The sequence below is a fragment of the Lingula anatina genome, chromosome 1, assembly GCF_051362555.1.
Source record: "Lingula anatina isolate TDL-2025a chromosome 1, LinAna3.0, whole genome shotgun sequence".
Lineage (NCBI taxonomy): Eukaryota > Metazoa > Brachiopoda > Lingulata > Lingulida > Lingulidae > Lingula > Lingula anatina.
Genome location: NC_141767.1, coordinates 8832985 through 8853088, shown reverse-complemented (window position 1 = coordinate 8853088; position 20104 = coordinate 8832985). Strand labels below are relative to the sequence as shown.

Below are 20104 nucleotides of genomic sequence, written 5' to 3'. Positions count from 1 at the left end.
TTACGCCCTCTCTCGATCAAAATTATGCCTTTTTTCTTCAGGTAATACGTTGCCTTTTTTAGAGTCCGATGTTAAATTGGCGGCCTATGCTGTTTTTTAAAAAGATGAAATGTACAGATTCTTTCAAATTTATTTCCCTGAATTCCTTTCTTTATTAACAACTAGAAATAGAAAAACATGACAAAATGAACATAACATGCTTGAAACTAATTTTTACGGAACAAAAACTTTAAAATATTGATATAAAATTATAAAGTAAATTTCTGTACATGTTGTATTATTAAATAAGGTGTTTGTACAAAAGATCCATACGTTTCCTTTGGGTTTCGAGTTTTATTCTAAATAAACTGAAAGTTATGTGATGTTGAACAAATCAATTAAGACAATGAAATAATATATCTGCATCCCAATTACAAGTCAACTCTGTAAATACGCACTTATTCAAAATATCGATTAAAATAATAATAAATCATGCGCTATAAAATTGACTTATTGAATTTATAATTATTTCTACTCGCTGTTATCTGTATAGAGACATAAGTTTATGTGATAACAAACGGGCTTACTTGAGCAATTAATATAACGCGTGCAAAATGTGGATTTCTTGCAGTGTTTTTTAAATATCTTAAGTCCGTGCAATTCAAACGTGACACTTTGGCATTGTGATTCGTAAAGAATAGCAGATGTATGGTGCTCAAAAGCAGTATTTGTCAACCGATCAACAAACAAACTGGTGTTTGATGCGCATTGAATAAGAGGTTGCATACAGCACATACAGTTTAAATACACATGACTGCACGTATATACAGTGTATATTGTCTACAAATACATTGCATCGGTTGACAATACATAAAAATTTAATGTATGAGTATACAGAAAATGGTATTTGCTTTGTAAGGTAAAATAGGCCTGCTATTAGAGGCGTTCACTTTACGGAAATGTGGTATTTTTACGGTAATTTTAAATACTTCCTATATACATGTGTCAATATCTATCATTCCACAAATATTGTGAGTTTTCAATACAATGCGTATTTAACAAATTTCATCTAAAGAATTGAGTCATTATACAAAGTTATCCGTTTTTGAATCAGTTCCCTTACCAGCAGGATTTATGACACCAAAACGGATTTCAGAAAATTTTCAAATTCTTTCCTCCTGGTTTACTAAATTAAATGCAAAAGAACAGTAATCCCCTGTGTTGATTCATCATGTTTACAACGACGTGCGTACTTCGCTGTATCCTATGTTGTCAATTCCTCCAGGATGGGCACTGGAAAAGAAAGGCAGATCATGATGCTGAAAATGTCGTAATGGAGGCAAAAACTTTAAATAACATTTTAAAAATATTTCTAAAAATTCAATGTGGTTCAACACATGCACACCCGTGATTTGGGGCCATCTTAACAAATGAAAAATGAAACACAAGAAGATTTTGAAAATTGCTGTTTGTGTCCTTATATTATTTTTAAGCTAATTAAAATTACCATTTTAACGCTGAAAAATCTTCAACTCACTCATTGGTCTTTGAATCATTCACTTCATTCACAGTAGACGCTGATTGCCCGTCATTCACCCTACCCTCGCTGAACGTGCTTGTGTTGGTGTAGTGGTGTGCCTCGGTGCCCCTCTCGTCCACATCCGGGCCCTGCATACCATTCTGAGGCAGCTCCGAGGGTCCAATCTCAAAGCTTGCCATATGAAAGCCCTCCTTTTTTCTAGATACATTAGAAATAGAATAGAAATATACCGATTAGTGTCAATGTCAAGGGTTTTTATCTGAAACATTAACACTTTTATTGATATTAATGTCAAGCAAAAATAAAAAGAAATGACCAGCAAACATGTGTAGATTTGTTAGATTCGTTAGGTTACGTTACTACTTCGTTTAGATACTTAAAATCGCTTACAGTAAATTCGCCTTGCGTTTACTTTTTTGGTACAGTTGAGCAACTTTTCAAGAGCATGCGAGCAATGTTTTTTTGTTTTTTTTTTAATTTTGGATATATGATCTCGGCAAATGATTAATATTTATATCTACTTAACTGATGCAAGTTTTAAGACATCAAAAACCTCACAGAAATACTTTCCTTACTTTGAATTTCTTTCTCTGAGGGCTTTGATGACCGTGATGCTTATAAGGACCAGGAGGAACGCTCCCGTAGCAATTACAGCTATAACCCATCCTTCTAATGGTGCCGCGGCCTCTGTTGGGGTTGGAGCAGGCAGCACTGATATCTAAAATTTGTGTTTGATTCAAATTTTATCTGTCGTAGGCCTATTCTCAATATTCATACGTACACATTCACTTTTTTTTATTTGCATTTAATGATTCCCAATACCTTCACTCTCACTACCCGCAAGTAATTAAACAGCTCAACTTGATTAGCGACCACTGTTAAAGGATTTACATATGCACGGTCACACATAACATAAACTATCCTTTTTTTCTAAAACAATAAAGGGAAAGGTAATAAATACGATCTAAGATGAAAATTGCTTGTAAAAAAGGCACTAGTTATGATCAAAACTTCTAAATTACAAGCAGTTATCCAAACGTTTAAACCAATGTTCTCGAATTCTGCGTGCGGGTCATTGCTACACAGTAACCATACGCCCACTCATTTGATGCTTACATCCAAACGGGCTTACTTAAAATGCACCGTGCAAAATTTCCATTAACCTTATCATAGCCACGTTCTCACTTACCATGTCGGCTTTCAACTTTTCTGATGTTATTATCATGTCTTTGAGCTGTGCGCTTGTCAGTGCTACATTATTTTCGCTTGAGCCCTCTATGTAAAATTCCACTGTTTTAGCAGCGCCCTCTCCGACAACACTCAAGATAACAATTTTGTCTGCTCTGTAATGTAAACATACGTTAATCATAGTTAGAAAGTGATAGAACTGCTCAGTGATAAAAATGAGACGACAATACGAGAGAGAGAGATAAAGAGAGAGAGAGCTCTATTAGTTTCTACACTTACGTTAGGCCTGTGTGATTACAATTATTTTTTGGGTCCTCGCAATAGGTTACGGCTTCGTTTGCTATAGTTGTTTTGAACTTTTCTTCATTGTACTGAAAGAAAATTTTGTGATGAGGGATGTAATCTAATGAAATACTTTATTTTGAATAGATGCCATTACGTATATCTCGTAATCACCGTGTTGACCATATTCTAACAAATTGCAAAGGCATAAAAGCCGAAAACAAGGACGCTTTTATCTTTTTTATTAGCTGATCAATACTGATGCCACGGAGACTTAATTTGTTACAATTTCTAATGATACGTTAACAAGACGTCACATAAATGTACTGTAAGATGAATTAGCAAACCTACAAAACCTACATTGGAGACTTGTACTTTGATTGCCCCCTTCTCTTTGGCATCTTTATTTGGTGATTTCGTTGGTGTTGCTGGTTTAGGGGTGGATTTCGTTTGGGTAGGAGACTGTGATGCTGTCGGAGAAGCTGCAGTGCTTGTACTCATGCTCATGCTTTCACTTTCGCTTTGGCCTGGATTCATCGATGTGGACGTTGACGGCATTTCACTGGCACTAACCAGGGCTGTAGTTGAATAAGCCACTGAAGATAAAGCTGTAGAGGGCAAAGAAGATGGATCTGGGCTTTCAGACGAGGGCATCGCTTGCGTAGTTTCAACACTCATTGAGGAAGCCAAAGATGTCATGGTCTGTGTAGTAAGTTGACTCGTAGTAGACGAAGAAGAAGCCGTGGCTCCTACGCTATTAGACGAAGGCATCGTTATTGTACTTTTATCAGTCACAGAAGAAGTCAAAGATGTCATTGGATGTGTAGATTGTTGACCCACGGAAGAGGAGGAAGGGATATCTGTGGATGCTTGCACTGATGAAGATTCTGAACTAGTCGTCATACTCGTGTCAACAGGCGAAGCATCTCCCGGTTGGGAAGACTGCGATGAGATGGCCTGTGTAGTTTGTAGAGCACTCGACGATACATCCTGTGTAGACGTACTCCCTGCAATTGTTACATGTACAGTGCATTGAATAGAAATCATTTTTCTGTACTTTTGTGTAAGAAGTTACATATCGCGAACAGGGAATAAAAGAATGCCAAATAATCAACCTTTACAAGAACGGCTCTTATCTAACCTGATGTTGTTGACTTAGTTTAAGAGATCTTGGGTTTTGTTAGCATATTTGATAGCAACTAACAGGGATAAAGACTTGAATATGATGGTAAATGCTTGCTAAGGACAAGAATTTAGAAAAAATACTGCTTTTAGAAGCACTCACTAACTCTGTTCACCACCGTCGTTGCACTGTTTTAAAGTGGGTAACAAGTAATTAACTTAAGTTGACCTTGCACCAAGATAAACTTGTACTTTTCGTGCAATGAATGATTATTATGTGTCTTACCTGAAAAGCCAGCTTTACAAAAGAAAAAAAGTCAAAATAAATAAAACATTTTAGCTGTTATATGTGTTACTGGTATTTTTTACTAAAAGAGTGCGTGCTAGAATTGGCAATAGAATATTGGCTTTTTTCCAAGAAATGTAACAATTGACTTTGGATAAGATTGAGTAAACAAACAAGTATCGCATGGGTACTCCAAACTTTTTGACATTTCGAGTGTTAGCTAAACAGTAAACGGGCTTTGAATCCTGTTTTATGAGCCCAGGGTTGCTGTAAGTTGCCTGAAAGTTACTTTCCGTACTTAAGAGTATACACGCGGGTAGTTCTGGAAACATGGAAGTTCAGTTCCATTTTCTAAATGTCGACAATCCTGCGGATAATGCACGTGTTACAACAGCAGTTACCTCTATATTAGCTAATTTCGTGTTACATTAATGTACTTATCAACATTCAAGATACAGATGCTAATACGTGTATGAGGAATGTTGGTTTTCCTGTCATACGTTTTAAAGATGGACCATAGGATTTTTTTTTAATTTTGCAATTTGTGACAGCTATTTTACTAAATGTTAATCTCACGATCCGACAAGATTTTTTCGTTAATAAAACGAAGAAAACGAGCCCAATAGACAGAATGAAAATGAAGATAAACGCCTAGAGGTTTGTTGCAGGGGAGGGGGGGGGGACTTAACGCTTTTTGTTTCCTGTAAAAATAACAGATAGAAACATAGCACCTTAGTTCGCCCCGTCTATGTCACGGTTATCTTTATGTTTGGTCTATCACATGCCGGATTAAGATAACTGAAGTACACCTCACCGTGTGACTCAAAGGTGCCATTGCTACACCCACTGCAAAGTAAACAAATAAATAAAGGATACTGAACATTTTAGCAGCAGTATATTTGCCAACAGTCCGAATGGTCATTTTGGTAGAGAAGATAATTTGGACAGGTCTGTTTAGTAACACAAGCATCTGGAGGACAGCGATTTCTGATAAGGGTTTTATTAGGTTTGGAAATTGCGTGTGGTGGGACCTTATAGTTGATACAAACGCACCTTGTAACATACACCCCAAGCATTTCGTGACAACGGTTTTCAAAAGTGCCCGTCCTGCTTCCAATATTAAAGTAGATCATTTTGACGGCCATTATTTGTCTATAAAATGGAATTTATAATTAATTTTTCATTTCTGTATCAATGAATGAAGCTGGCACAAGGCAATGTTCTCTCTTTAAAGTACATTAAGGACCAAACGATGAAATAGAAATGTAAATAACCAACCATTTTTTTTTTGTAAAAAATATACATGTACCATGGGCTTTTTTCATTCATCAGAGAAAAGACTTCCGATACATTGCAACCACTTTTTCTAACAGAGCTTTTGTCACTAAGTCCTAGAAATGACAATTCTAAAATTTGCTGTGACACGGTATGGGTGTGGTAGCAAATTGTCAGTAATTTCTGACCCAATTCTTTCTATTTGCCTTAGCTAAAATCGTTTAACCAAAGTCAATAAGCAAGTGATAAGGCCAGCGAATACATACCTGTGGCAATAGAACTGGTTTGACAACATACTGGTGAAGCGCCTAGTGCAGCCAAACACACAACTATCAACAATTTGGCGTACATATTATTGCAGATGTTCCAACTGTTACTCTTCTGCTTCAACAGACTGGCTTGTACGGCCACGCTCCTAAGACACGAATTTTGATATATACTCTAATAATACGCCGCCCTATTCGAGGACGCTGGTCTATTTCCAGTTGTCTTGCTTGTTACGATCTGCTCTGTAAAGTGTTCTGTGCTGTTAAGGATAACTTTCTCATGTAGCCCTCCAGTCCAGATGGCTTGCTTGTAATTCTGAAACGGATTCAATTTGCAGTTGTCTTTATCCCGCAGTTTACTGTCGTCTGACTTTGACAAAAATAAACCAACAAATGATCAGCAAGCGCGGCAATGTGTACGTTATCAGTGAACTAACCCCACCTAAACCTCAAGTATCGGTATCATGACGCACCGCTCAAAGGAAGAAATGTCTCCAAATTCAGATGACGTCATTGATAAGGAGTTGACAAATTAGCATAAAATCGGGGTGCCAAAAGTATTGACCGTTGAGTGGAGATATTGGTAGGCGCTTATCATTACGGTAGCTTCAAATTAGGTTGCATTTGCGTTGTTTTGCAAGGAAATAAGGTATTCAAAGTTTTTTTAATTAAAAATTCAAGCGTGTGCCTGTGTGTTTAAACGCAATATATCTGAACGATAAAGGCTCTTTTAAACGTATCGACATACATATGAAATAAAAATCTGCAAAAACTTTCCAGATCTGCGAGTCGTGTGCTTAATATTACTATTTTGGCAGCAAATTAGATTATAATCGAAAGCGTCTATCCTGCATTTCATTAATAAAATTACTGACGACAAAAATCGTACAAATTGACCGAAGGTTGATTATATAAAAGCGAGTTGATTGGGGTTTGCTCCCTGCATACTAAAGACTGATTGTTTCGCGTCCTGTTTCCTAAATTAAATCTAAAGCTTAAGGTAAACGGATTCAGAAAATTGAAAACAAGACAAAAGAAAACAAAACAAAACGAGTGTCTCCATACAGGCCCGTAGCCAGGGGGGGGGGGGGGGGGGGTTCGGGGGGTTCGAAAGAACCCCCCTTTTCGCTGGAAAAAGGTCCACTCTATGTGAAATTTGACCTAGTTACATGGGAATTATATGGTAAAAGGTCCACTTTTTAAGAAAAAGAACCCCCCTTTGAAATTGCTGGCTACGGGCCTGCCATAGGTATTTGGGTGACCCTGTAATTCTTCATGTTTCTCAATAGTTTGGGAGTATCTGTTTGTAAACCCTCACCGTTATCTCTGTTTATACGTGGCACCTACAGGATTGCCTCATTTTGTCTGTCATAGGTAAACTTCATAAACGCCAACTCTATCGGGTAAGCTTTGTCTGTATAACTATACACGTATTAAGGTGCTCTTATATATTTAGGAACATTCAGCGCCCGTTTAGACGCACCTGTGTTTGGATATTCTAGAGAATTTGCTTCGTGAAACCGTACAGGCCATTTTATTGCAACATTCCTTTTTGATTAATTTGACTCCAGGCTACCATATACCGGATACACACTGATACACGCCTGGTGATGAGAAGTGCAAACAATATTTAAAACAAACTAGACAAAACCCCGAGGGTCAGGAGGACATTCAGCCCCTGGTAAACAGACATTATCAAACTAAATTCAGAACATGAAGTGATAATAAAACTGATTTTTAACCGAGTTCACTTTTGGCCATGAGGTCGCTCTAAACGGGTAGGATAATTTTACTTATGAACATACGAAAAAGATGTAAATTACCTGTACCAACGGATAAGGGGGGTTGAGTAGTGCGAAGACAAGATATCACAGGAGATTTAACAAATTTTTTTGAAAATTTCATAACAGACAGGTTTTAAAGGGAAAAAACATTTCCATTTCTACTATATCCAGGTACCCTAATATATTTAATTTTGACGAATTGTTTCATTTACATTTTGCCTTTGCGGAGGTCTGCGTTTACGGGTTGCTCTCTAGTTGGAGAGTGGACCCTATACCATGGAACCTTTGTGGACCCAGAGAGAACCGTTCCCCGACCAAAAAGGCGGTTAGTTTTGACCCCCCCCCCCCCCCCCAACAATACTTTAAACAAAACGCAAAATGAGTATAACAGTTTTGTTACAAATTTTATTGAAAATTGGACTTTATTGTTTCATATAACCATCAGATTGTTTAAAATTGACAATGCATTATTTTTTATAAGAAAGTCAACCGGGCATGAGGTGTGATACGTAAAGAAAGCAAAAAACATTCACCCACAATGAGATTAAGTAAAAAACAAAAAGAGATTCTTTTTATACACAGAAAACTAAAGCACCATTTTTCTGACCAATCATCCAATGAAAAGCAAAGAAACACACACTGTAGTGTCTATAATCCTTAACATGAAATTAGTTCAAAATATCTCATCTCTGAATAACACTTTTCAAAAAATGTTTTATATCGATTTCCTTATCACTTAAACCTATCACTAAAATGATAAAAAAAACTTTGTGGATAATACTTCATCATCTGTGTTATCTGCTCTACTGACATAAAAAACATTTCAAGATACAAGAAGCACTTCCTTATTGAAAATCAACTCCATTTTAAGTCATAACCTTCATACATTCATTATGTACAGGAAAAACCATGAACATATATATATATATATATATATATATATATATATATATATATATATATATATATATATATATATATCAGTAAATGTGTCATAAATCAGGATGAATAAATTAATTCCATTTGTAATCATGCACTTAAATTAACTTGAATGAACATGATAAAAACAAAAATTCTTTTCAATAGGGAAAAGCATGTTCACCTTTGATAGCTTTATCCTTTAATATATTTCAAAGTTAAGGCAAAATATCACATTTTACATGGCACAATTAATTGAATTAAATCATCAAAATTAAGAATTTGTGAAAAATAAGGTGCTTTGAACTCAAATGCCATGTGACTTCAAAAACAAAAAAAAAATGAAAGTAAGCTTCAAATAAACGTTCCAAAATAAATATACATTGAGGGCTCATTAAATGAGGGAATAGCTGTGCAAAATAAAAAGTGCTTTATGACCAAATGTCAAAAGAAATACTCAGATATGCGGTCCAACATAAATGAATTTGTGCTAGAAGTTGTAAACAACTTACAACTTCTTGATTTGTGGGACTATCATAAAATGATTCAGTACATATCCAAAAAGAAGTCTATGGGGATATCTGCTTTGTGCATTTCAACATGAACAGAAGGATTCAATTTTTTGAACACTTGGTAAATGATAGAACCTTCAGTTTCCAAGATAACAATCTCACTGTCATCACTATCCTCAGCCCTGCTCCTGTTATTTCCATGGTACAATGGATTGGCCCTGAGAACTCCTACTTCAGGGTTGGCTGAAGCATGGGGACAAGGCAGCTTATTGTGGTAGAAAACAATAGGGGGCAGACAGTGTGTGTTTGGTGTCTGGAGCTTCATCTCAGTCCATATCTCCTCATCAGTCATGCAACGAAGGATGGAGCACCCATGAATGAGAAAATTGATACATGAGAGTTTCTTCAGAAAAGAACAGTTGCCTTCCTTAGCACAGAAGTCCCCAAGAATATCAAGTATGAAAGGAATTGAAGCAAAACCATAGAAGTTCAACCCATCACAGTAAATAAACAGTTCATACTGCCCTTCACTGTGCTTGGCAATATGAGAGACAGCATGAACTACCTGCTGGGCAGCCTTCTTGGGATCCTTCTCCGAGAAATAGGACAACTCCAGTACCATGACTGACCTAGGACAAGGAATGTTCTCCAGTACTGCAAAGCAACTCCCTTCCACTTCATGACACAGGTAGTGATTTTTAAAACTTTTAATGTCAAGAAACAGATCTTTTGGCATGGCCTGAGCAATGATGCTCACACATTCTGGGTGATTGTCTGCCTCGTTAAGGCAGTTGAAACACACTGCGAAAGGGCGGAAGGTCTTATTGAAGATGTAAGGGTATTTTTGAAGACTTGAATCACAACTAGACCACCGGTGTTTTGTGACAACCAACTGATCATCCCTACAGGAATTCTGGCAGAATTCTGCAAGAAACTCAAACAAAGGCACGAGCCTTTCTGAATGATCCTTCAGGACCCCTACTATAAATATACAGAGAATACGACTTTCCTGATTGACAAGGAATTCTTGGAAATGATGTTGTAATGTCTCATCTGATAATCTGAGGGCATGACGGGCAGCTAAGAACTCTTGGACATTCTTATGAGAGAACCTATAGTATGCAGTAGTCTGCAGCCTAGATTTAGCAGGCTGTCTTGCAAGGAACCCAAGTTTGTATGCATCACAGTTAGACAGCTTTGCATCCACAACATCTCGAGAAAATTCACACTCGTGCTGAGTTATACCTGTAAATGCTAGTTCTTCAATTTCTGACAACATCTGTTCACATTCCCAAGGCATTTCACTCCCTGAAAACCCTGCTTTGTGCTTGTGACAGTATCTTTTGACAGAAGTGAATACAATCTCACTAAATAACTGTGTTAGGGATCTGGGCAGACGGCACCTATTGTCTTCCCATAAGGCACACAATAACAAAGTATTGAAAGGGTTTTGAACAAGTTCTTCCACAAGAGAATGCTCATCAACTTCGTCTAAGAGGCTCTGGTAACACTTTTCCTGTTTACCACTGAAATATTGAGCAATAAACTTCTTAGCATTTTCCTTATTAAAACCTTTGCACCTAAGACGCAAATCAAAATACTTTGCTGAAATTTTTGTTGGTCTTGATGTGACAATGCTAGTAATATGCCTTAGAACCTTTCCTGCTAAAAAATCAAGTACCTTTTGTTTAGTATATTGAGATGCATCGGTCAAACCATCTAAAATCAATAACATACTGCTTTGATTGTGATGTATACAGCGAATAACCTCGTCCTTTGATAAATTAAAATCTTCTGGAAGCAACTGATCAAAAACTGCATCGACTAAACGCATTTCAGCTCTAACAAACTGAAGTTCAATTTTCAAAACTAAGCTAAAATGACAAACAGAATTCTGCTCATTGCCTGTGGCCCAATCATATGCAAGCTTTTGGCAGAGGGTTGTCTTGCCACTTCCAGCAACGCCATCTATGTAAATGTGCCTTGCTGGTGAGGTGCTGCCAGGCAGAGGTCTAGTTGTAAATAAATCCTGCAGCGACACAGGACCCATCAGATGTCTGAAATAAAGAGAAGCTGCATAATATATATTTTTGAATTTCTATTTTCCATAAATGTCTTATTGAATAGTTAACTGAAATATTTAAAATATTTTCATTATATAAAGATGCACCTGTACATATGCATCAAAAAGGTATGAATGAAATTTAAAAAAATAGTACATTCTGTTATGTATCTATCAAATCCATTCACCAACCCATTAACTGGCCCACTTCTCCTACAATAAAATTTTAAACTTAACTGCTTTATTAAACTAAATAATTGCCATTATTCTTGCCTTAAAATATTTTACCTAATTTTATGGTTTTATCATACCTTTTATATGTATCCTTCTCCAATATTTCTAGGCTTGTGTACACGTCTGGGAGACTAATGACAAAATCTTCATTCCATGGGAGTGGCTCCTGCTTGGTAAACGTTTTTATGTAAAATAACTGCAATTCCCTCCTCACTGCTTCTAACACCTCTGCTTCAGGTGGTGGATCTGGAAACAGGATTGAGAACATCAGTGTCAAAACACTGCCTACTTATCTATCTATCTACCTATCTACATGTGAACTAATATATATATATATTCCAGTGTACATATATCACAAGTTACACAATAGCTGGCTTCAGTGAGAAAATGTTACAAACTTTCATCATATTAAACGGTACAAGTAGCCACTATTGATCATTATCATTTAAGTTCAGACACAAACATACAGATTAAAAGAACAACATATGACCATGGCGTAATGCATAGGTGTGTACAGTACCAAAGCACTTTTAAATTATAAAGAACACCAAGGTATGGTTTGTTACTATCTGTACATGTGATACATGTAACTATATGAATATTGTTCTCACACATTCTGTATTCACCCAAATTTATTGCCCCACTTTTGCTACCCATAAAAAAGCCACTTTTTATTTCCTGAGATGTGTGAACATTCATATTATTTAATGTGATCCAAGAAGCACCCCATTCCTGTGACTCATGACTGTAACTTTTAATACCTTGTCCTTCATGAAATGAAGTGATTACACCTGGTGATCTGATTTTCAACTCACGTTTTCAATGAGATATATGCATAGTTTTATTTACTATAATTTGAAGATTTCATTTCTCATGAATTTTGATCACTACCCCCTCCCAATGGGAACCTCTCAATATAATCCATATAATTTGATTTTCAACTCATGTTTTCAATGAGATGTGCATAAAGTTTTATTTACTGAGATTTGAAGATTTCATTTCTCATGAACTTTGATCACTACCCCCTCCCAATGGGACCCTCTCAATATTATCCAATAAATTTTATGTAAAAAAGGGTTAATTTGCAACTGGCTTGTAATGATAAGTTTATAAAACTTCAAAATCCCTCAAAAGGTATTAAACCTAGCCACTTGAGCATTGAACATGGGTAATTTTATATGTAGAGTGAGAGCTCCATACAAAACAGTCAGTGTGACAAGGGTACATTTGACTTGAATTTACTGCACCTAAAAAGCTCTGTTACAGTAACTGCTCGGCCATGTGCTATGTACTTTCTAGCACACACATGCAGTATGAAGTTTAACAGTTTTTAAGTGAACAAGCATCCCACTACCAGTAAAATATTTTTAAAGTAAAAACTGACACAGATCTACAGTGTACTTGTAAAATGCTATCTCCATTGTATTTAATTAAGCATGAATAAATGTTTTGAAGAGATATCCTTATCTTGAAAGTTGTCCTCAGTATTTTAATAAATGTTACTGCTGATACCATTGCAGTCTCAATATTTCAGAAAGCTTACACAATAAAAGTAAAGGCAATGTTGAATATTGATAGCACCTGTAACACTGTAACAATACAGGGTGTTCTAACCCTCTGATAACCTCAACATTTAACTAGAGGATCAGAGAGGCGATACCGCCTCCGAATATTGTACCACCAGCTGGAGCAAGCGCATTCGTATAGATCCCCACATACACAAAATAAGGGACACAGCCACCAGTCTTTTGCTTGACAAGCTGTAAAAATGCAATCAACAAGAATTTTCAAAATATGCAAAAAAAAATATTTCAAAAGTTCATCAAAAGGTAGGTGAAAGGTCAATTTCACAGTAAGATTGCCAGTATATGACTTCTTATTCAACTTCAAAAGTAACTTTGGACCTATCTCTGCCAGTTTGGGAGATAAAAGGGAAGCAAAATTTGCAAAGTTCAGTTCATGGTGAAAAGTAGGTCAACGGTCAATTTCAAGGTCACATTTAGATTGCCAGTGTATGACTTCCTATTCTAGTTCAATAGTAAATATGGACCTATCTCTGCCAGTTTTGGATATGAAAGGGAAGCAAAATTTTCAAAGTTCAGTTCATGGTGAAAAGTAGGTCAAAGGTCAATTTTAAGGTCACATTAAGATTGCCAGTATATGACTTCCTATTAAACTTCAATAGTAACTATGGACCTATCTCTGCCAGTTTGGGAGATAAAAGGGAAGCAAAATTTGCAAAGTTCAGTTCATGGTGAAAAGTAGGTCAAAGGTCAATTTCAAGGTCACATTTAGATTGCCAGTGTATGACTTCCTATTCAAGTTTAATAGTAACTATGGACCTATCTCTGCCAGTTTTGGATATGAAAGGGAAGCAAAATTTGCAAAGTTCAGTTCATGGTGAAAAGAAGGTCAAAGGTCAATTTCAAGGTCACATTTAGATTGCCAGTGTATGACTTCCTATTCAACTTCAATAGTAACTATGGACCTATCTCTGCCAGTTTTGGAGATAAAAGGGAAGCAAAATTTGCAAAGTTCAGTTCATGGTGAAAAGTAGGTCAAGGGTCAATTTCAAGGTCACATTTGGATTGCCAGTATATGACTTCCTATTCAACTTCAATAGTAACTATGGACCTATCTCTGCCAGTTTTGGAGATAAAAGGGAAGCAAAATTTGCAAAGGTCAGTTCATGGTAAAAAGTAGGTCAAAGGTCAATTTCAAGGTCACATTTAGATTGCCAGTATATGACTTCCCATTCAAGTTCAATAGTAACTATGGACCTATCTCTGCCAGTTTGGGAGATAAAAGGGAAGCAAAATTTGTAAAGTTCAGTTCATGGTGAAAAGTAGGTCAAAGGTCAATTTCAAGGTCACATTTAGATTGCCAGTATATGACTTCCCATTCAAGTTCAATAGTAACTATGGACCTATCTCTGCCAGTTTTGGAGATAAAAGGGAAGCAAAATATGCAAAGTTTAGTTCATGGTAAAAAGTAGTCAGGCGGTTAAGTCCAAATTTTATCGAGAATTGTGCAAAAGATGATAAAAGCATGAAATTTTCCACGATGAATGACCATTGGGTGTTTGTCAACCCCCTGATCCAAAATAGACGAACACCCAATGGTCATTCATCGTGGAAAGTTTCATGCTTTTATCATCTATTGCACAATAGTAATTAAACATGCATTTATCTATGAGTGCATTCAGAACATATAATCTGCAGCCTAACTGATCCACTGACTAAATATGGTGATCCTGCTTAAAAGGAAGCCGCTTAATTCCCTGATGTTCTCCCCCCTCCACATGCATCATAAAATAGATTAAATAACTGCTAGGCCCCTGCAGTGACGGCAAACATGGAGACCAAGACACCATCAGAGCATTAGTTGGTATTGTTTTAAGTGGGTCGGCCATATTTGATCCTCGGATCAGCTAGTCCAAATTCTGAATGCAATCTATCTTAGTTAGATGTAATCTGGGTGGGTCTTTTTCACTTCTAATTCACATATGCATATAGTCAAGTGAATATTAAGTTTTGTTTAACTTTTAGGTGGTTCCTTGATAAGAGGTAGGTATTTTTATTATTAATTTATTTGTCAGTAAAATGCATGCTTAAGATAATTTTATACAGACTTTAAGTTTAAGGAGTTGATATCAAAATGAAACATTCTTGAAATTCTATTACATTTCCTTTTATAAATTATACCACATTTTTAACAGATTTCAAAGCAATAAAGGTAAAACAAACCCAAACTTCTCTAATGATAACACACGACAATTTATGATGGTTTATGATAAATTCCAGTATCATAAAATCACCTGACATCTGGTACATACTTCCTTACAACTATTAAACTACTAATCCATCCTTATGTAAGTGCAAAGTTGGAAGTGCTGATAAATCTTGACACAAATTGTGTTTCTAGCCAAGTCTGGGCGACCTATCTCTAGTGCAACCCCTCTCAGACAACAGTTAGATTAGCAATGTTAAGATTAGCTCACCCTAGACAGAAAATCAAACCCAGCCACTGTAAGTATGATTTAATTGCATACTGTTGGACAGATAGCTAATCACAATGGCCTGCAAAGATGGTTCATACTCAGCTGAATCAACTTCACTTCACTAGAAACAAGACTTATGCTCTCTAAGCTACTATAAATTTTATAGCAGTATGATAAAAGCATTGTTAAACACTGCTCACTGCCACATCTTCATACAGATGCAGGTAAAATGTTCAACTAAGATAGGAGTGGTACTCAATAAAAATTTTGTGACTAGCTTGGAGAAACATATCCAAACATTATTGCGATGACACATATTAATGCAAATAAGACATTTTACCTAGTGTATCAACCACCTGTTTTATATCAGGAGATGGCGTTATATATTTTCCACTGTCCCTTGTAATTTTGTGATAAAAAGCAGTGTTTCCCTGGCTTTCAAGCTCTGTGAGGTGGTAGGCAGTCTGCGATCCCAGCAATACTAGGGGGGTCCGGGGGCATGCCCCCCGGAAATTTTTTTATATTGAGGTGCAATTTGGTGCATTTTAGGGTATTTAGAACTGATTTTTTTTACATTTTATGTGGCACTGAATTGTCTTGTTTTAGATGTTTTGAGGAGTAAATTCAGTAATTACATAACAAAGGTTTGGACAAAATTTATTTTCCAGTCTGTGCATTCACTCAGTTTAGTCCTTTTCAGTTTATAGAACAAACTCTTTCAAAAAAAAAAGTTAATACTTTCAAATAAAAAAAAAAAAAGTTAACTACTTTAATACTTACAAGAAACAAGATAAAGGGCATACTACATTGAATTATTTTTAAATTGACCAAAAAGTTGATAAAATATGTTGTTTTTACCGTTTTCACATTCTTGTGAAAGTAACTGGTCAATTGACTTTGCGTGTGGGAGCGTATAAAACTGCCGCAAAAAGTTCTCTCTTGTCGTTCAGCGCAAAGCGACTCCCGCTTCTAGTTATACGTAGTTTGAGATGTACTTTATAATCAACAACTTCAAACACCGTTAAATGAACTCTTCGGAATTAAAGAGATGAAAATCACACTTATCATCAATTTAAGTTCTTCGTTTATTCATTTATATGGTTCTATTCAGTCATGGAAATTCAAATTCAATGCATAGGTTTCCATGCGAAATACTGACGTGACCCAGTTTACAATGCTACTGCTTTCACAAAACTCACCCGTAAATCAATAGAAAATCTTCTCCAAGTTTATAAAATCAACGAAGTCCACTTTATTTGCTCCTTTTTTTATCAGTGCATATTCGTAAACTATAAAAACAAACAACAGGCGGTCTGAATTTCGGAACATGAAGTGATAGAGAAAGTGTATTCTTGACACGTGATTAAATGGTGTCAAGAACAGTTGCCTCGTTTCGCTCTGTCTCTTATACTTCAAATTAGGCACAGAACTGCGAAAACGAGGCACTCACAGGGAGATAGTAACTGCTGGTTATTTTTAGGCATACGCATTTCCGTTACTACTAAATCAAGTGCTCAGAAGCATGGGATTACATATGTAAACAGAAAATGCCATATTTGCTTAGAAATAAATATAATTTTCAGTTAGCATGAGTGAAAATATACTTTGTTGTTCCATATAGCCCAGCGAGGCGGTGCTTTTGACAAATTTCAGCGAGGCGCTTGCAAATATCAGCGAGGCGGGCGCCTTGCTCATTTAAGTGCAGGGGAAACACTGATAAAAAGAAAAACATCTCTGAATGTATTAATTGTTTTCTTAAGTAGCATTAAGTTTTGACCCTTCATCAAATCATGGACATAATGTTAAAAGGTAAAAAACACATTTAGTCTTTTTAGAATCAATTTATTTTGAATGTTAAGATTATTTTGTATTTATTTTGCAATGTTACTTATAACTTGTTTTTTATTGCCTAAAAGAAAATTTAACACAATTGCAAATAAAAGAAAGCCCCATAAATTGAACTAATTGTTCCCTTCTTTACTTGAGTCTACATGATACTAATGTAAGTAGCAATAAATCATTATGTATCTGACCACCCAGGTATGTGGATGAGGTGGGTTAGCACTTTGGAATTTGTCTCTTAAGCAACTGTGTGTAAAGTTATGTGATAGTACAACAACCTCCATATACTCAAATATTCTTAGCTATAATTGCACTTATAAGGGACAGATACTGAATCATGAAAAGACCAACAATAACACGAAACCCAAAACTAACAAAGATAGCATTTGTGTAATGAATCTAATTACCTTTTAATAAAAGGGAGCAAGATACATTTAGCTTTTGTCAAAAATAATTATTTTCCTTCTTATAAATTTAATCTTCTTTCCCTGATGGAAATTATATGAATCAAATTTAAAAATAACATTTTTGCTTATACTTTCTTCTTTGAATACTTACATTTTTGCTATTAAACCTTTCGAAATTTTAAGGAGAAAGAATAAAAACACCAAAGAGATTTACCTGAATCGATTCATTTTTATCTTTTTTTTTTCACTGATGAGTAAAGGATGGATTTCATTAAAAAGATTTTTGTCACATCTACCGGTGCTTTCAAGCTTGCTTATCCCAAAAGAATTAATGAAGAAGGCTCAATGAAACTGACCACTGGTGGTCTGGTGACATCTTTTAGTCCCTTTCCAGTCAAGATATGAAAAGGTCCTTACCCAACACTGTGATTGTGCTTTTCTCAACAGCCACAATCTTTAACAAGATGCCATTTACACAGAAATGAGTAGATGGAATTAAGGTCTGGATTAAAAAATGGTTTATAATGCAATTTGGTTTTCGTGCAATATTACCTGTCTAGAGTATTTAAAATTATTTAGAAGGCAGGAAAAATCATAGGTGAGGCATATAATGTCTTAAAGGGACACATGCTCATTACAGTCTCCCCTTACCTTGGAAGATCCGTATCTCTTCCTCTGTCACTGTGGTGTTACTGATCTCATCTTGCAGGTAACCATATTCTTCCTCCAGTGACTTCAGGAACTGGGCATAGCTGTCAGGTCTGAAATGCATTTAAAATAGACTAGTTCATACTTCAAACACATGGAATTAATGTTGTTTCAGTTTTAAGCTTAAAGGAAAGGCAAGAAGGAAAATATTTAGTGTAAAAAGGAGGGTATTTTTCTGTAAAAGTGATCTTTTTTTACTTTTATTGCATTAGAACTGATATTAAATTTTTATTTAGAGCTAAACTTTTCCTTGCTAAAATGGGAGGTCATTAGTGCCCCTCCCCCCAAATACTAGAACCTACCTTAGGGCCAGTATATTGAATGCATTACAGGGGCGTAACCAGGCATACGCACGGATGCACTGTGCGTACAATTTTTTGAGCCAACCATGATATTATTCTCCATAAATTCAGTGTATTTTTCACGGAATATTATTGTACCTGGGAATTTTCAAAATCTGTGCGTACAATTTTGAAAGGTCTGGTTACGCCCCTGCATTAATCTGATGGGTTTATATAAAAAACCATCTGAAGAGTATGTTGCATCAGTAAATTGTCTATGTTTAATCTTGTGTTAGTTTATATCAGATATGACACAGATATAATAAAACATCATGGTTTAATCTGGCAACTTTTATATTGTGTGGGAGACACAATATGCAACAATAATCAACATCACAGCTGTGTAGATCTAGGCCTAAAAAATCAAAACCTTCTTGTGGGGCCCAACTAGCAAAGCAAGATAAATCTGCCAGACAAACCTAAATTTAAAGCACTAAAACCTTTACCTCCACTCTTTGCATACAACATGTACCTGTCAGTTTTGAGGATCATATCCAGAAGCATCTTTGTTTTATCCTGTGATGTCACTTGAGCCAAGATTCTCTCCTTGTCATCAAAAGAGAGAACCCCTTGCTGGTACAGGAAGTCTGCTACATAGTACTGTACCTGGAGGTCCTCCACCAGGAGCGTGTAGTTCTTGCGCACTTTTGCTTTCTCTATGGCTTGCATGTCAGTGAGTGTCTGTTTGTGCGTGGATTTTTCAACTGGTTATGTATGACGTAACTAATAAATTGACAGTCTTTGTGGCCTATACTCCAACTGTCCGCCATATAAACTGTCCGAGGTTGACTATCATTGATTCATGATTAACATATACAATGTAGCAACAAATTTTCATAATTTGTTTACATTGCGTTTTTACCAAACTGCCATAAATACGAATCTGCAATGTGCACGAGATTTTCAGACTTGCATTTTCTAAAAACTTTCACGACCAGGACAGTGCATTCTCTCACTGCAAGCACTCTGCAGGCTACAGCTTCACACCCGAATATACTTCCGGTAATCTTAGTCAACATCGGTGAGGTGTAGTTTTTATTTTTGCAATAGCCAAAACTGGCCATCGATATAACATGATTGATCATGTTTTTCATTTCCATGCAGTTGAAGTGTACGTGATGACGATATTTGAGTAATATCCAAACCAGAATTAAGTCAAAAGCCAAATGGCATACCCAATCATCACCACCCCAAAATAATAATAATAAAATAAAACAAGGATAATTAGAGAAAGGAAAACCTTTAGAATAAATAAATAAATAAATAAATAAATAAATAAAATTAGAAAAAAGTAAAAAGCTCATTCAAATTTAAATAAGTTAGGTTTCTTCCTGGTTTTCTGTCTTCCTATGGCTTGA

The 20104-nt window shown here is 35.9% G+C and overlaps 2 protein-coding genes across 2 annotated transcripts; both read right to left on the bottom strand.

Moving 5' to 3' along the window:
- Positions 1–112: 112 nt before the first annotated feature.
- Positions 113–6419, bottom strand: LOC106179765 (uncharacterized). Its single transcript, XM_013563510.2, has 7 exons — positions 5939–6419; positions 3350–3996; positions 2987–3078; positions 2709–2862; positions 2095–2237; positions 1517–1717; positions 113–1272 (listed from the first exon to the last, which is right to left on the bottom strand). The coding sequence occupies exons 1-7, from the start codon at positions 6021–6023 to the stop codon at positions 1215–1217; spliced, it is 1380 nt and encodes a 459-aa protein (XP_013418964.2). The 5' UTR covers positions 6024–6419; the 3' UTR covers positions 113–1214.
- A 1688-nt stretch (positions 6420–8107) lies between these two features.
- Positions 8108–19998, bottom strand: LOC106179784 (NLR family CARD domain-containing protein 4). The gene is made up of 4 exons (XM_013563547.2): positions 19219–19998; positions 18349–18458; positions 11526–11694; positions 8108–11209 (listed from the first exon to the last, which is right to left on the bottom strand). The coding sequence occupies exons 1-4, from the start codon at positions 19413–19415 to the stop codon at positions 9187–9189; spliced, it is 2499 nt and encodes an 832-aa protein (XP_013419001.2). The 5' UTR covers positions 19416–19998; the 3' UTR covers positions 8108–9186.
- Between the last annotated feature and the right edge of the window lie 106 nt (positions 19999–20104).

What these genes read in the sequence shown, in the direction of transcription:
- LOC106179765 (XM_013563510.2), bottom strand. Translation starts at nt 6,023, where the DNA reads ATGTACGCCAAATTGTTGATAGTTGTGTGTTTGGCTGCACTAGGCGCT. An exon ending in AAAAGTTGAAAGCCGACATG is followed by an intron (nt 2,238 to 2,708) that starts GTAAGTGAGAAC and finishes CACAAATTTTAG; the next exon opens with ATATCAGTGCTGCCTGCTCC. An exon ending in AATGATTCAAAGACCAATGA is followed by an intron (nt 1,273 to 1,516) that starts GTGAGTTGAAGA and finishes TTTCTTTTCCAG; the next exon opens with TGCCCATCCTGGAGGAATTG.
- LOC106179784 (XM_013563547.2), bottom strand. Translation starts at nt 19,415, where the DNA reads ATGCAAGCCATAGAGAAAGCAAAAGTGCGCAAGAACTACACGCTCCTG. An exon ending in ATGATCCTCAAAACTGACAG is followed by an intron (nt 18,459 to 19,218) that starts GTACATGTTGTA and finishes AATGCATTTCAG; the next exon opens with ACCTGACAGCTATGCCCAGT. An exon ending in AGAGATACGGATCTTCCAAG is followed by an intron (nt 11,695 to 18,348) that starts GTAAGGGGAGAC and finishes TCCTGTTTCCAG; the next exon opens with ATCCACCACCTGAAGCAGAG.